Source organism: Sardina pilchardus, chromosome 10 (genome assembly GCF_963854185.1).
Source record: "Sardina pilchardus chromosome 10, fSarPil1.1, whole genome shotgun sequence".
Taxonomy (NCBI): Eukaryota; Metazoa; Chordata; class Actinopteri; order Clupeiformes; family Clupeidae; genus Sardina; species Sardina pilchardus.
Window position 1 is genome coordinate 11,035,842 of NC_085003.1, and position 18,351 is coordinate 11,054,192.

Sequence of the window (18,351 nt, forward strand, 5' to 3'; positions counted from 1 at the left end):
TTCCATTTCTCTAATCAAAGAAATCGCTTGAGTTGAACCTTTGGGGACAGATCAAAGTCATAAGGTCTTAGTGCACATGTGGATATGAATTACTGTAATCCTCAACCTAAATGTGCTCCACCCACCCACAGTGTGCTGACACTGCTCTAGAAAGTGGACAAAACCACATGGAAACATGACTATTGCTGTGTTAGTGCACTGGTCACGGTGCTGCAGTTAGGGACTAGCTGACTCGTGAATAATTCAGAGCTGAAAAACCTGCACACATGGCACGGAGAGCAGACCGTGTTTTGGAGGCTACCTGCCGTCCCTCCTACTTTTTATTCTCTGAGAAAGCGCTCTCTCTCTCACACACACACACACACACGTGGAGATTCTTTTCTCTGTCTCTCACACGTTATCTTGCTCTCATCCCTTTCTCATCCAACCACCACCCCCACACCACACACCCACACACACCCACAAACACGCACCCACGCACACACACACACACACACACACACACACACACACACACACACACACACACACACACACACACACACACACACACACACACACACACACACACACACACACACACACACGCACACACACCTTGTAATGGAGGTACCTCTAAATCATCCGAGGGGCTCAGGATTCCATTTTGCCTCGGTGTTCATTCATATCATTCAGCGCGTTTAGTACAAAACCAAGCCTCTCTTCATAGCATTTCTCATTTCGGAGTCTTTGCCGGGATAAAAGCTCTGAGTTTGGAATAAAGCCAAGCGCAGCACAAAGCTTATTAAATCAGCTGGGAGAAAATGAAATAATGATTGATGAATGTATTGTTGGTGTGGCGGTGGGTGCTATACAGTCACTTTAGGTATGGCATACAACTACCACACAGAAACACATACACACACGTACACACACACACACACACACACACACACACAGAAAAAAAACACATTAAAATCCATTTTTAGATCAAGTCTCAAATCCTTCCACTCTCTCCTCCCCAGACATCCCCCTGCTCCGCACGCTCCCCCTTCACTCTTGTTAGTTTCTCCTTTTTCATTTGGCTCTAATCAGCGCGGTGCAATCCTCCAGCTGATTGAGAGCCTCTCGTGATTTTACTCTCTCTTCTCTCTCCCGGCTATATCGCAGAAAATCTGCTCTCCCCTCAGTCTGTTTGTAGTAACTGGCAAGAGAAAGGGCATGCAAGACAAAGGGAGAGTGGAGACGAGATAAAAACCTGAGAGATACCTCAGTAGTAACCATCCAAACACATTAAAGGAAATCCCCAAATTACTGTAAGGCCACACACACACACACACACACACACACACACACACACACACACACACACACACACACACACACACACACACAGAGAGAGACATCCACTGAGGCCTCTCCAGTCATTGAGTTTCATCCTCTGCAAACAAGATGCAATTTGTCCCTGTTAATTCTACCATTAAAGAGTAGATATGATTACGGATCCAGAGAGCCATTGGCTGAGCAGTGCATCCAGCCCTGAACCAGGCCCGGGTCTGGGCCAGATCCTACCCAACCTCAGCAGCTGTCTGGATAAAGGAGACAAACACATGAAGGGGAACAGCTATCTGCTATGGGCCTGGGCCTGGCAGTTGATATGGGATGAGTGTAGTAGGGGGCAGTGAAGGGGACACGGCAAGCAGCCGTTCCACTGTGTAGAGGTCACCTGCTTAATCACATCTGCATGTGACAGCTCTCATCCTAAAATGATGATCCATCTGTCCTTCCCGCGCCAATAAAACTTGAAGTGAGCGTATTGATTGCACAGCAAGATGTGCCGGGGAAATGGACTCAGACATCTCTGCTGAATAAAGGCTTTCAGACCCTCAGAATCAAGCTGTCAGCAGCGGCGGTTCTGCTGGTACCGAGCCAAGACCCAGGTGACGACTTTGGCAGATTGTATCGATTGGCTGTCCCCTCAAGATCATATTAGTTGACTATCAATTGCAGATTGTATTGACTGCCTTCTCCTTCGCAAATCGTATTGGAGTGCTTTCTCTTGCGGATTGTAGGCTATGCACAGCTAGCTTGGAATATTTTGCCCACACTGAGGGAGGAATGTGAGGATGTCATTCAGGTATGATTTGTGGCAGCAAAAGGAAAGTATTTGCCAATAGCCTTGTCAAGATGACACCTCCCATTGTGCTTCTGGCCACTGATAATTGTTAATTGTTCAGGCATTTTTGGTCAGCAAGACAATCCTTTGAATGCAAATGTTGTTTCAAAATGACAGTATGTTTCTCCAGGTGGAAAACATTTCCAGTGCGTACCTACTGAGAGATAAAGCTGGTGCTTTGATATCTCTCTGCAATTCTCATATCACAACTGTTTTAACAACAAAGAGTTGTGAATAAAGAAAGGGGATGCAAGAAAGCAAATAAAGAGACAGGTGAAAGACTGGAACAGAGCACTCTCTGGTATGGATTGATTTACAGTGCCTCTGATTTCTTGAATGGGCGAGTTTGTCTCTGCCACATCCTCAGATTGACTGGAGCGAAGCACCTTAGGGCCAGTGCAGTGCACACAGAGAGATGGATTTACTCTGATCGTTAGAAAGTGCCTAAACTGCACTTCAAGAGCGACTGTGTCAATGTGTAGTTGGGGCGCAAGGTGACTTACAATGTCAAAGAATTTAATCCCCTACCCCCAGACAATTTGTTATATTACAATAAACTATCACTTACCACTGTCCGAAATAACCACTTGCCGATATAATTGTAAACTAAACTTGTTAACTGGAATAAATTCTATAGGCCTAGTAACTAGCCCATTTAATGTTGTATCACCATTCCAATACCAACACTTCGTTACATACTAAGTCAGGAAACCTTTTGTGAATTCCCTGCTTGCCTCCATGGCCCTCCTTCCTCTCAAGCTCCAGGGTCAGAAGACTTTCATGTGGGTAACTTGCTCCCGGTATCGTGAATAAAGTTGCAGTCTCACACCAGTTGTCTTGGAATAATTTTGACCACAATGGTATGAAAGGAGTGAACTATGTAGAGCCTGTGCAGGACTGTGGCTTGTTTGGTCCACTTCTGGTTGCTTCCCGGTCAGTAGACCCCCCCCGAGTTGAATTCACAACGTCAATACATGTATCTACTTACAAGCATTTCCTGACTGTCACATTCTTGTAAACACTTACCACCTGCTGGCCTGAAGAAAACCAATCAAACATAGTGCTGAAATGGCTGTTTACAGTGAATTTCAAAGGTATTGGTCATTGGGGTAGTAGACTCTGGCCTGTGAGGATCACTAGTCGTTGTACTCTCAGAGGGACGGACGTCTGAAATGTGATTAGTATGTGGTTTTCTAATTAATCTGGTCGTGCATGAGTCATTTCAGAGAAACACTTGTAATTGCCCCCCCCCCCCCTCTCTTTCCTATTGCTTGTAGTGTGCACCGGCCCCTGGCAGTCGCTCAGCATCAGGCAGATGATAATTACTAGGGTGCCCGAGTCCCTATGGTATGTGGACATTACTCTTCCGTGAGCGCTGATTTCCTGGCGAGCCGGTGCTTCATAAAAAGCAGCAGCAGTCTGAACGCACGGCTGCAGTAAGATAATTAACCGTGTCGCCAAGGGCTCTGCGGGGACAGTGTGCGTTCTACAGATGACTGAGCACGAACGCACCCGAGAGGTGCTGATACGGTCGCATAGGTTGCAAATAAACCAGCCTCATACATGACTTTTTGACAAGACTTGTAGGTGAGATTGCTGATCATCATAAATGACTGCCACTCAAAAAATGCACGCTTATCAGACATGTGCTGGGTGACAACCAGTGAGTGACTAGCTGCAGGCGCCTGTTATAATTTTCCGCCTGCAAAAACAATGCTGTTACTTGCCATTCGCTGTAAGCAGTGATTTACATAATTGTCTGGCGTTCATAAAACGCTTCATGGATGACAGAACATACATCAGAAGCCCTGGTCCATCCAGCGATGTTCTAGAGCACTCGGGGTACTGAGCATCTCTTTGCGCATGGAGGGGGAAGACCCGCATCCAGGCGGGAATCCTCGCATCAGCAGGTGCAAGAGCAAGGCTGTGAGAGTGAATGAATGAATGAATGCAGATGTTAGAGCCACTGCGCCCCCTATAGGAACGTAGAGGGACTGCAATCATTGCAGACGTTTAAAAGCGCGGTTTGAGCGCACTGGGGGCAACAGTGAGAATCGGAGTCTGGCTGAGTAAAAGTTCACTCGGGATTTTCTTGCGCATCCACGGGGATAGTTATCAACAATATGGCAAACAAGGGACAGCGCCACCCTCCATACTTTCATATTGCGGAGCTCACCGCATCCCAGTTTCTGGACATTTGGAATCACTTCGATACGGATGGTGAGTGCAGGATACAAAGTTATCCAAAGGAGCCTTTCCCATTACGCACGCAGTTTTCTCGAGCGCGTTTGAGTGAAACACAGCAAAACTGTAAGTGTCGACAAAAAAGGGAAGGAACGAAGAGACCCAGTCCTTTTGGGTTGCCCTGACACATTTGGAAAGTGTTTTTCCCTATATGTTATATTGCGGTTGATTTCAAATCAGTTGAAAAGAATTGTGTTGATTTGCTCTGTATTTGCTCCTCGTATTAACACGCGTTTATCACAATAAGATATTGCTTTTCTGACGTTTCATTATGAACACATGTCAAAACCATGTTCTAATGCATAGGCAGTGGTTTCACTCTATTATAACGTGATACGCGAGCTTCGACCCTCAGCACAGGTGAAATGATTTGATGGAGAATAACGCGAAAATAAAATGAGGATTTTATGCAGGAAGTTTAGGCTAAAGCTATTTAACCTGTGGGTGTCAGAGATTGATTGGAAGAGACAATTGAAAGAATTATGTACGCAGAAGTATTATGGTAGTGAAAAGTGGTCCACCAAAGTGCGCATCACAACTAAGAAGACATGGGTGTGTCGACCCAGTGCCTGTTTCCCCGTCCCTGCCGAACTAGCCTACACCATTCCTTTGAAAAAAAGAAACCTGGTATTTAGGCATGGTCATAAATGAGTTAGTTATAGCTTACAACACGTTTTGATGTTTTTTTTTTTTTTTTAATTACGCTTATGATGCTTATTGGTTCTTGGGTGATGGTCAGTTCTCAATAAGTGTGCATTTGATAGAAGGCACCAAGTGGTTTTCTGTGGTCAACTGTTAACCATTTCTTTATTCACTTTCTTTAAATCCATAAATCACGAAATTCCCTAATCAGACACATTACCTTTTTCTCCGGCAACTGTTTGTTGTTTAAGGACTTGTTTCGCAATATTTGTGTCGGTGAAAGAATGGTGCCGACCGGGACGACAAGATTGAAGTGCGTCAAATGTCCAGTGGGGGCTGAACTGTTGGTTTATCAGGGGCCGTACACTACCTTTGGTTACAAACTAGTGTGGGTTGGATCTCCATATCCGCTTGAATGTTCCAGTGCGTAAAAATGGATGGCTAGTTTATTTGGAAAAATCAGTCTCGCCATCAGATACTCGAATTTCTAACAAGCAGGTTTGTTTTTAACCTTGAGAGGTCTAGACCTTGACACTATCAGGTGGAGTTTAGGGAGTTTGCAGTGGTGTGTCGTGAAATTACATTTTGTCAGAGCAGTGCACTGAAACTGCTTCAAGGGAGCCTCCGGTTGCCACTTTACACATGTGATATATAATATTTTATGCATTTAGATACAATACACTTTGTTGTTAGCACTTTGACAAAGAGGTGAAATAGTGATTGAGTGATCGACTGGTTAAGGTTGCGCACAACTCTGTCCCATCGCATATGTATAGGCTATCCTTGGTTGAGACTGCGAGTTGATCCATCTCTTCCCTCGGCATCCATTTCAGGTTACAAAAAACACGGTAGATATTCAGTGATGTAATACTGATATTCATGATGTGATAATGAGAATATCGATAATACATGAACTGTCGATCTCAAAGATACACTTTGTTCTATAGACTAGTGTAGGCCTACATGTGCGCAGTTCTGTTCATTCGCCGTTTCATTTTTCATTGACTTCTTCGATGGTGCAAGAGGTTAATAAGAAGAGCGTGAGATTTTCAAAATGAGATTTCATAGGAGCTTGAGAAAGAAATCCTGTAGGATGATCATCTTGAGCATCTCAGGCAGTGCATGCATCTTATCTATCAATTGTGTATTAATCTAATCACAAGGTGCATGTCAGCAGTTTCTCCCCCCCCCCCCCCCAAAAAAAAAGTCATATAATGTTGTCATACAGCAGGTAGGGTGTAAAAGACCGCCATTTGACACCAGAGTTTACCAGAATGATGTTGTCATACTGTGACAACAGTATTTCCTAGGAATATTTATGGGTTAATAATAGATAAAACTGCCCTGAACATGCTATTGCATTTCTAGGCTTATATAGCTAATTAAGCAGACTTATTGCCTCAAAATACTCTAGGGCCAAAATGGCTTCTTGGTTGTGTTCAGCTGGCATGGTAAATGCACATCAGACCATGTTGATCACTGTAGAATGGATGACAGGGTTTAATGTTTGTACTTATCACATTGCCAGTAGTTGATTTTTGAAGATTGTTAGCCATGAAAAGCATTCTAATGGTGGAATTTGGAGCCAAGTTGTGCTACTTTGGCAGCTGCTCCTCAAAAACACAATTAGGATTATTCCAAAGATTAACATTAATATCATATAGACCTGTGCATTCTAAATGAATGGCAACTGAATTACATTTCTAATTGTATGAGCAAGGTAATGTATTCAGATTAATTCATACATGTATTAATCTATAGTATTCAGATTAATGGTATGAACTAGATGCATTCATCATTCCTTATATATGCATACTAATATAAATAATTTTCCAGAAGCCAGAGAGTAAAATATCTCCTAATTGCACAAGTGTGTAAATTTTTCAGAAGGGAATGAATTGTATATTATGTCATACATTCATCACCAAGGTAAAGTGGATGGTTAAAACAAAAGGTAGATTGGAAGAATTCAGCTCAAATAGGGGGATGTCATAATAGGCCTTAGTGGTTTTTAATCCATTCATGTCTCAGCTAAAACATCATCATGTTGTGACTGTAAACGCATCAAATTCTGGTGATGTTCCATCTGTGCTTGGCATAAGCAGATTGCATGTTCTTTAAAGCGGTCATTTTTAAAGGTTCCCTGATAACAACATACATGATGCCCTCCTTATTGTAAATACCAGCCTAAAAGTCTTCCCTTCCAATGATGTGTTCCTTGCTGTTTGTGAATGGCAGTTGGGTCCAGAGGCAAATTAACTAACCAAAGGAATTTGACTGAAAGACCTTTCATAGCTGGTGGGGACTAAATAGCAAATAGAATGACATTTCTACCACCACCCCACCCCCCAAACTGTATCGGCACAGCACCACTTTTTATAATTTGAGCAATACCTTACATTCCATTACATGGGTATACATTGAATACAGTATTAAAGAAAGAGAGAGAGAGAGAGAGAGAGAGAGAGAATGAAAGAGACAGAGAGAGAGAGAGAAAGAGACCTTGAAATGTACATACAAACACAAACACTCTTCCATACACAAACACAAAGCACAATTTCCTGGCATGGATATTGGCCACAGATGGTAATATCTGTGAAACTGGGCCGAAAACACCAGTTCCATTTTTCAGTGGCAGTGTCTGGCCTCATGATTCTCCTCTCATCTCTCCCTAAAGCAAACGAGTCTCCAATTAAAAGCAAAAAAAAAAGAGCAAGGGAAAGTTGAAAGCAGTTTGGCGTGAACAGCCGTCCAGAGTTTTAATTAAGCTGTTCCCCAGGTTTGGGTGGCCGCCAGCAAGCCCTTGTCAAGTCGACGAGTTAGCCAGCTTTGCACAGGCTTAGAGACACAATCCAATCAAGCCGTCTACATAGCTTGTCACTCAAACATTTCTCAATCATAAAGGGCCCAAGACAGGCCTAGGCAGACAGATGGGATGGGGAGAGAAGGGAGGAGGGGGGTACAATTCACTGAGGTGTTAAAGAAGCTTTGAAGTGTATACTCTTGTGTGACTTTATTCACTTGTATCGTAGGGAATGGTTACATTGAAGGTAAGGAGCTGGAGAACTTCTTCAGTGAAATGGAGCTTGCACGAAGAGGAGCTGGAGTGGTGAGCAAGTGGCACGCTAATACACTATACTACACTACACTACACACACACACACACACACACACACACTACACTACACACATACACACACACACACACACACTATAAGATTCTCATAGTAAATATTAGACATCCATTGCTATGCTACTTTATCATTAATTAATGTTGGCTTATGTGACCACAAACTCATCCTGTTTGCATTAAATGGCTCATACAGTAGTGCAGTCTGACTTACTGAATCAGTAATTTTCCTCCTGTCAGTATAACTTTGTGCTGTTGAATATTTGGCCCTGTGAAACACAACTAGACAGTGTTGGCCGTTTAATTGGCATCTAGTGCCTCAAGAGCAGAAAGCAGTGTTATTTTAATTAGCACAATAAAATGAAGTTGGTTGATGATTACTCTGAGTAAAGTATGAACAAAACAAAACAATAAAACAATTGGGAGGAGGTTGAAATTCTAGACTCACCGGACAGCTTGAAGAAAATTAGAGCTCTCCACAAAGGTCACAGTGTTTCTTTTTTGACACCAGTGCATGTACTTCATAGAGGATCAAATAATGAAGTGTGGCTTGAAAGTCAGTTATGTTATAACCTTTCTTTCTTGTCATGTCTGGAGGGGAGATGAAAGGCTTACAGAAATGCATTGGCATGATTAAAGTTGGTGCAATAGCCTGTAATGGCTTCTGAATGAATAGGACCAAAATGGAACTGAAGGACCCTAACAACATAATAGTCTGAACAAAATTCATCCCGTCTCCAGTCCCCAAGTACATTATTCACATGGGTGATTAAAGCAGCCCCTCCTTCTTTTTGGGGAAAGGGGGGGGGGCTGTCTGTCATGTTGTTTATGCACAAGTAGATTAATGTGGCGCTCATGACAGGCCTGCAAGATATTTCAGCCAAGCAAATGGCAATAGCATCTGAAGAGCCTAAGACCATTCCTTCCAATTTGCTTAAGCAATTTCTAAATGAGAAAAAGTCAAGCAGCAGAAGAAGACATCCCCAGACATTTCTGCTGAGACAGATGGCTTGTAATGCTTTATTTTGGGAGGAGAGCTGAGAATCATATTCTCGTAACCCCTCTGTGTATAACAAAGAAATATGAGAGATGTGTGTGCCCCGTAGCTACAAGTGCTGTGCAATCAGATACCCTGCCCGACAGCAGTAATGCAAAGGGCTTGTGTTTCAGCTGGGGGTATACGGTCTGCCTAGAATTGTTTGCTGTTGGCTGTTCGTCAGCATGTGATTTGAGATGAGATTTGTTGTGCAATGCCACTGTTTGTTGATGCTTCAGTCATCCATGAAGAAAGCTCATCTCCTTGTGCTCGCATGTTTTTAGGACCCAACAAACGCCTCTTTCAAAGAGAAGATGAAAGAGTTCATGCAGAAATTCGACCAGAACAAAGATGGGAGAATTGAGATGTCAGAGGTGAGATGTTCTGAAATGATAACATTACTCTTCGTTTAAAGCTTTAAAATGCCCTATCCTACAACTGGAAGGACAACCTTCATTTTAGTTTCAAGCAACACTATCAAGCAATCCACCCCCAATGCCCATACGGGCTGTGTTCCCAATGAGGATGCAGAACCTGTCTGATGCCTTTGCCTTGCTTTCTCTCTCTCTCCTCGTCTCCTCTAGCTGGCTCAGATCTTGCCCACAGAAGAGAACTTCCTGCTCTGTTTCAGACAGTTTGTCGGTTCCAGCGCTGAATTCATGGCTGTGAGTAGAGAAATTTGCCCATGTATCGTAACGGATAAACCATACAGAGATAACAAAAAAAATGGCCAGGTCTGTAAGACGACATGATAGTAAACAAGGCTTACATTTTGTGGTAGTGTACAACAACATGTCACAACTATGCAGTTGTTTTGTAGAGTCAAAGTCGACCTACCAAGTCATAGTGCAGTTGCAAATGTGCAATTACATCAGATAAAAACATGCCACGTGCTCCTTTGGATAGTGTTTGTTATTACACATTTATTACATGCCTGGATGCTGTACAGAGAAATTACTGATGCTATTGCATCAGAAGAATTCGCAATCAATTAATATTTGAACAGCAAACTGCGCCATCAAATGCCAAAACTCCACAAACTACAAACTTGCTCAGGTCAAAGTGGTGGAGGAATCAGAGTATTGAGGTCAGAGACTTGCTGACATCACAGACTTCCATCGGCATCACACCCCGGCGCTCCAGCGCTATATACCCATAAAAAAAAACCTTCGCCTCCCGGAGCTGGAGATTCCCGCTCTCACAGATATTGACGTTTTCATCCGGCTAAATCTCGGTGCAGCCTCAAAGTGTTTGATTATCTGTAATGGGGATTCTCTCAGCCGTCTGCGGTATGTTGTCAAGCTGAGTGCAAAGAGAGAATGGGAGATGGGCGAGCGAGAGGGAAGACTCTTAATCATCCCGCACTACTTGGAGAACCTCTTAAAAGGATAGAATGAGGAAGTACAAACTTCTATTTTCAGAGTCATATATTATAGATGCACCGCTGTAATCCTCCACAGACCTGGAAAGGCAGGGCATCTATCTTTGATAAGAGCCTTTGCTGGAAACAGGGACGGCTGCAAGATTAAAACTTTAATTAAGTGGCATTTCTCATTCCTTGTCTTCTCACAATGTGTAAATGGGGGTCGAATAGGAAAACGTTCAAAAGTGTAATGAAAAAATCTAGTGTGATTACCGGGAGTAAAACTGGACGATTAAGGAATAAACAAATTGGAAATGATTTCCCTTCTCTCTCCATCTCCCTCTCCCTCTCTCCCTCTCTCTCTCTCTCCATCTCTCCATCTCCCTCTCCCTCTGTCTCTCTCTCCATCTCCCTCTCTCTCTCCATCTCTCTCTCTCTCCATCTCCCTCTCCCTCTGTCTCTCTCCCTCTCTCTCTCTCTCTCACGCTCTCTGTCTCTGTTTCTTTTCCATTCTCTCCTCATCGCACCCTTCCCCCATCTCTGTCTAACAGACATCTTTCCTCTGCCTCTTCACTACCCTCCTGGGTTTCAATATGCACATTCTGTCCCATCAATGCAATCTTGTCAGTTGGGGGGTGGGGGGGGGGGGGGGGACTTTCCTCTCATGTTCCTCACATAGCTGGGAATGGTTTGTGACTTGTGCCAAGCATATTTCCAGCTAGATCTTTCCCTTTTGGATGGCAAAAACAGCACAGCCATGTTCATGATTGTCACATACAGTAGGCTGTGTGAACACACAAAGCAAAGCTGTTTCTTTTGACTCTTTTTTTCTGTGCCTAGGCCTGGCGAAGGTACGATACAGATCGCAGTGGCTACATCGAAGCAAATGAACTTAAGGTGAGATTTTTATTTTTATTTTATAGATTTACATTTAACTCTCATTTACTATTGAATAACTTCTGTGGATGTCATGGTGTATTACACAGACTGCATGGGGTACTTTAGTGTTCCATGCCAATTTATTAGTTGAGAGAGAGAGAACAATCCATCTAATCCAAACCCAAAAACATTCTTCTTCCATTTTAACCATACATCCTCCTCAGCTGTGACAGTGTGCTTGATGTACAGTATATACTGCATACGTTAACAGTCTACATTTCAAAGTAACCGACTACCCTTTGAAACACTGCCCATTATTTTTACTCATGTAGCATGAACTGATGAAATATGCGCTTGTTAGTAATGAACAAAGAGATTGAATCAAATGACTTTAGCACAATGAATCAATCTAGCCTTCATGCCCCTCCTATCCACCTGGGCTCTGCTAAATCAGGCTACTCTGCGCTGATGTTGTGAGGCAGACAGAAGCCATGTAAATGATTAATGTTTTCACTGCCAGTGGATGAGAACATCACAAATGACTCCATCTGGGCATGTACAGGAATGCCACAGAAAGCTCTTAGCAGGACCCTTCTCCCCCCCCCCCCCCCCCCCCCAACTACAGCCTTCTCCACAAGACCCAGCATGCCGAGGCACACATATTATGCAGTTTTGGGCTTTCAGGGCATTTGGAAAGACTTTGTTAGGGGGAAAAAAACATGAAGATTTTGAGCATCAGAGAGGGGGAAAAAATTAATTCATTTGTTGTATTTGCTTCTGGGGCCAGTGGAGTGACCCAAGTCAAATTGCGCTAATGAATCTCCTTTTGCTTGGCGCAAGGTCGTGTCCACATTACTTCAGATGAAATCAAAACAGTGGTGCAGCATGCAGAGCAGTCACTCAAGTGACAAAGATTAATCTCAACAGCAGCAGTACCATATTTGACGTAATGTTTTGCCTTCTTCTTCTTCCCCTCCATAGGGCTTCCTCTCTGACCTGCTGAAGAAGGCAAACAGACACTATGATGACCAGAAGCTGCACGAGTACACACAGACAATAGTGAGTCAAAACATCGCAAAAAACTTCAGCCCTTCAAAAAACTTCACGTCGAACTCCGTCAACACACCGAGACACGTCTGTCTCCACCACCTCCAGCCTCCAACCATTTGGTCCCGTAGAAGGAGAGAGAGAGAGAGAGAGAGAGAGAGATAGAGAGAAAGAGAGAGAGAGAAAAAAGATTCTCAGAATAAATTCCACTTTAGGAGCTATTATGCAAGTTCCTCATGGGTTATTCATGAACAGCAGGCCATTCCACCTCAGAAATCTCAAGGTTGAACCAATGTTATCATTCTAATGCGGTCCACAAACCTCCCCCCCCCATGTCAGTTCCCAGCCCCGGTGCATTTTGCTCGCAGCCTGTCAGGCCTGTATGGATCAGCAAATTGTAGACAGGGGAATTGACAGGACAGTACATAAAGGTAGTTATTATCTGTAAGTGGCATATAATTTGGTAAGTGCCGTGGCAGACTAGGGAGCTGTGCGCTGCTGTGCTGCAGTGCTGGTGGCTCTTGAGTGGACAAATGGACAAAGGCACATGATGACCTGCGGGTTGCTTGTTCCCAGTCCAGCTGTGATGGCATATGGCTACTCCTCAAGGCCTGCAACTTGACCCGAATTTTCGTCAGCACAAGACAATCCGGTTGCATAACTGAGGATGCAGTTAAAAAAAAAACTGTTTTGTCATGCAAAAACACGTTTGGAGCACAAAAATATGAGAAACTCATGGTGTTGCACAACTATAGAATGGCCAGCAGACAATGTTTAAAGGGTCACCATTAATGAGTAAAGATGCCGTAATCTGGATGCACTTACAGAATGGACAGTGCATTGGTGTGAAAAGGCAAATGCTGTTTCAAGTGCAGAACCCAAGTATATGAAAGACTTACTGAGGCAGGAAACAACATCGAAGCCTCAGGCGAAGCTGATGTCATGCAGTTCATGTACAAATAGTGTTTACTGGTTTGTTTGCAGAGAAAGTAAGGGCCTATAGTTCACTGAATGTTGTTGATATGAGCAATGTTACTGAGTTTCCAAATGTACGATTTGTATTTTCCATATCCTTTAATTGAACATTTGACCTTTTTCAGGTCAGAAGAGTGACCAATTATCTGTCTATATCCAACTTCGGGGCAGGCCAAATATGGTTTATTACCAAGCGTTACGCAAGCACTGGAGAAAACCTTTCATGCGTTAAGACCCTTATTAATGAAGCATCACTGAAAAGTTCCTCTGGCCAAAACTGCACAAAAACTTTAGTTGAGAAGTGCACACATGCAGTCAACTATGCACGTCCACAAATGACCACAGTGTCGTGTTACTTAAAGCAAGCCCTCTGTGGCTTAGTCTGTGAGCTTCTGTGGTCTTCTGTGAGCTTCTGTGTTTCTCCTGCTACTTACAACATGCTTGTGTATATCTAATATGATAATCCCCCCCCCTCTCTATCTATCTCTTTCTCTCTCATTTTTTACCATTGTCTATACTCCATCCTTTTGCACTTTATCTTGTCTTCAATCCTCTTGTTTGCCGTCCCCTCTCATTTGTCTCGTGTCTCTTTTTGTCTTTTCTCCCCTAGCTCAAGATGTTCGACCTGAATGGAGACGGAAAGCTGGGTCTGTCTGAGATGGCAAGGTAATCTGTTTTGAGGAGCTCTTCACAAACTATTGGGACCCTTTTTTTGTATACAATGTAGACAATGTGCTGTGTTTGTTTTTCTGGTACAAATTAGTTGAATAACTAACTTGAGCCGAAACAATTGAATAACTGTTCATTACTCTTGTCTCACAGGCTTCTACCTGTTCAAGAAAATTTCTTACTGAAGTTCCAGGTATTAGTCATAATGTTTTAAATAACTAATGAATGCTGTGTGTGTGTGTGTGTGTGTGTGTGTGTGTGTGTGTGTGTATGTGAGAGAGAGAGAGAGAGAGAGAGAGAGAGGTTGTGTGTGTATGTGTGTATGTGTATGTGTGTGTGTGTATGTGTCTGTGCGTGCCTTTTCATGGTTTGCAACCATTGGTTCACTAAACAGTGATTGTTTTATTATGTGTGTGTGTTTTGCAGGGCATCAAGCTGACCGCTGAGCAATTCAATGCCATATTCACATACTACGACAAGGTACGCATAGCAAATGACGTCTATTACACTTACAGCCATGTCTGCAGTGTGTTTAAGCTAGACACAACTCTGAGTTACAAGCCCCATCCCGTACACAGCAGGTGAATCAAATCCTGGTCTCTGCCTGGGATTAATGGACAAATCTAAGGGATTTTATTTCTAATTTCCCTTCGCCCCTGTGGATGTTGTGTGCATGCAAACGAGAGGTGTTTCCACCCACCTGCGCAGGGAAATGAGCGGACTCTGTGCACCTGTTCTCCTCCTTAGTGCCTGCCCTTCAGCAGGGACGGCTCAGTCATTTGGGTGGCAATTGGTCCATGATCAACACAATCCCAAAAATGCAAAACTGACGGCACGCTAACTAACAACATCCAGCCGTCTACGCTTCATGGTGTGTTTATTTGTTATACAAAACAAAGGGAACATATTGCCAATCTATTTTTTTTTTCAGCTAAGCAATTCGCATTCATTGCTTTTGTGTCAAGACCAATAGGCTGCACGTCCACAAACTCAAACATAGCGAGGATTGTTCTCATTTTCCAAAGTATTTATTCATCTTCTTTCTGGAAGGAAAATATGAAGAAACTCAAAGTGCAATCATTTTGGAAATTATCAAACAAAGCGCAATTAACAGAAGTGTCCAATGTAATCAAAATCACAGTCTCAACAATGAATCAAATTGGACATTTTAGATTCAATCCAAAAGTAAACTGCCATTTTTCCTCTATCTTGTCAAATTGTAATCTGAAACTGATTTCCCTCTGGTAACTGTATCTATACTGTTGCAAATAGCCACCATAGAAGACATTTGAAAGCTAAATACAAATATTTTGAACTTGTGGTGTATACCAGAATAAACATTTCAAACGGAATGCTTGACCTAAGTAATGAACCTTTTAAATCAACCTTCCAGTGTGTACAGTATGTTGTAGACAAGAGACGTGCTCTGATCCCGGGTACACCCACATAATGTGTGTATCTTAATTATAAATGAACTGTAGACAGTTCACACATCATGTGTGTCAAGCGCTAACGTTTACGGGCATGATTATTTAAGCATTTCTTTTCGACCCCCCCACTCCTTCCCACTCAGCAACTATCTGCTGTCGCCACTAAGGATGGCGAGCACAGTGCAATATGCAGCAGGTCAACTGAGCACTAACAAGGCTTACAGTGCCAGAAATAAAATGTGCAGAGTGTTGAAAAGCACACAAAAAAGCACAATGCGTGATGGCACGCACACCAAAAAGTTGCACTGGCAATCTCTGATGCCCTTTCTCCTCTGTGTTAACTGGTACCGCCAATCTTTCCATCTGTGACAATAGCCGTACATAGCAAACAATCAACTGTAAGACAAATAGTCATATGTTATTATTACATCTACAGTTGGCTAACTTGATTGAGATTGATTCTGAACATGATTGTACTGTATGTCTTGATAGGATGGCAATGGCTACATTGATGAGCAGGAGTTGGATGCTCTTCTGAAAGATCTCTATGAGAAGAACAAAAAGGTAAGCTGGAAGGCAGAAATGAAAGGACCTGCATCTCTTTCCCATCAAAGCACAAAAGCCCTACACTGTATTAGCTCATATCTTTAAAGATCAAGGGGAATGGCTGAGGCTGCCCTGTGCAGTGCTTGAAATAGAGGACAAGTTGTGTATTATTTATACGATAATGTGCATGTCCCATCATTCCACAGGAGGTGGATACTAAGAACCTGACTGGCTACAAGAAGAGCATCATGGCGCTGTCCGACGGTGGCAAGCTGTACCGCTCAGAGCTGGAGATCGTCCTATGCCGGGAGCCCATGCTGTGAACGCGGCATGCTCAACTTCCTCTTCCTGTTGACCTTTGACCCATGACCCTGTCAGACATGACCGTCTTCTCTCTCTCACCCACTTCCAGCTGCCTGACGACTGTAACCATGTGCATGTTCCGGGCACCCCCCTCCATGATTTTTGAATGAATGTGCACAGAGAAGCACAAAAAAAAAACAAGCCCTACCCCTCGTCCGTCACCTCTCCTCAATCCTTTCAGGTGCAGATCTGACCCAGCTATGACTTCGCCCCCCTCTGCTCAATTTTTGAAACTATAATGAATGAATTAAGGAATCTCAGCAGATTTAATGGTTTGGAGGGAAAAACAAAGCAAGAATATGATATGATAGATGACTTGCCTGGTTTAGAGTTTCCCCCTCTAGTTTGTTTGATATGGCCTTCATTCCCCCTTGGTCAGCTCTAGATTCTACCCTCGTCTCTCTTCCTGATTTCACTCATTATCTGTTTACGTTTTGGGGTTTTGCTGGCGGTTTTATGGCTGATACTGTTAGAGGACGTTACAGAACTAAAAGATAAAGTATGTGATGATATGTATGCTCAGTTTGATGTATGTATTTGGGAAATAAATAAATAAATGAATGGCTTCTTACCATATATTCTGTATGATGTACAGACCCTCTCTCTAGCTCACTTTCTCTTTCTCCGAATTGTATGTTTTCACAATTTTAGAGGAGAACACAGACCATAACATTCTGAACCAGACCACACATACATAAAGCCTCATGTATTTCTACCAAAATACTTCATATTGCCAGCCAGAGGTCCTAATTTCATTCAGGTGCTTTTAAATCAAGCTAAATAATTAAAAACATACAACAGAGCGTGGGCATTCCTGATTAATTAATCATCAGGACTTCAATATTTCATAAAAAATGAAATAAAAAGTGGTCAAAATTTGGGACCTTTTCTACTCAGAGTTTGTTCAAATTATTCTTTTTTACATGTAAAATGTTTCCAGAAAAGAGACGTAAACCAAATAGACTGCATAAATTCAATGCCATAGACAAAGGCCTAAATGATATAAGATATAATTGAAAGAAGAGGTTATGAACTGTTAACCAGTACATATTTCGATGACTTGGAATGTGATAATGTTTTAGTATCCTTGTTGACAGTTGAAAACTTTAAGCATTCGTCATGCAGAGTCATCTTGCATTAACAATATTTGGGGGAGTAGGTCTTAGAAAGGATGAGTGGTTTGTTGTTATACTGGCTGAATTGTTAGTGGCCCAAAAGGACTTTTATCACAGCAGTGTAAATAATAATTGCCTTACGTTTGTCAGAAATCTCCTTAGAAGTAATGCCTGCCATGTTCAAAGATGAACAGGAGAAACCAGTCATATATGAAAATACTGCTAATGATTTATTCATGAATGAGAATCCTGCTGTTTTATTAATGGCATCATTAAATATAGCTCAAGTGAATTAAATAAGTTATTCAGAGATGTAGTCCCTACCCACCCACAGACCCAGCACCTTGCTGTCAGAATATACAAGTTTCTATGCACATCCAGGTTTGATAACAGAATGTACCATTTTTGTGAAGTATTACCACTTAAGTGACATATAAATGCTTTGTGGCACTTAAATTAATTTCAAACTGCCAGCATACAATGCTGTCATAACAGAGTTGACATCCGAAATGTACAACGTAACGGATTGTAACCAACAGATATTCTTGCTCTAGCCATTTCTCACACGAAGAAGCTTAAACCACGCAGTGAGAGTTATGCTGACAAGCTACAAAGCATATTACAAAGCTACAAAGTAAACAACAGCTAATTAAAAACAAATCAAAGATGCTTAAATCTGTGCTGCCATCTAAATGGCATAATCTTTGGCAACAAACATGAGTGAATATAATGTAACCCCTGACCCAAACTGTTCTTT

General features: G+C 42.6%; 1 protein-coding gene across 1 annotated transcript; it reads left to right on the top strand.

Annotated features, from left to right (window-relative positions):
- The first annotated feature begins 4,185 nt into the window (after nt 1–4,185).
- On the top strand, nt 4,186–17,040 carry calb2a (calbindin 2a). Its single transcript, XM_062547138.1, has 11 exons — nt 4,186–4,375; nt 8,074–8,150; nt 9,492–9,581; nt 9,792–9,872; nt 11,411–11,467; nt 12,431–12,508; nt 14,082–14,137; nt 14,294–14,333; nt 14,567–14,620; nt 16,063–16,134; nt 16,323–17,040. Exons 1-11 carry the CDS (start codon nt 4,279–4,281, stop codon nt 16,437–16,439), a joined length of 819 nt encoding a protein of 272 aa, XP_062403122.1. The 5' UTR covers nt 4,186–4,278; the 3' UTR covers nt 16,440–17,040.
- Nucleotides 17,041–18,351: the final 1,311 nt, after the last annotated feature.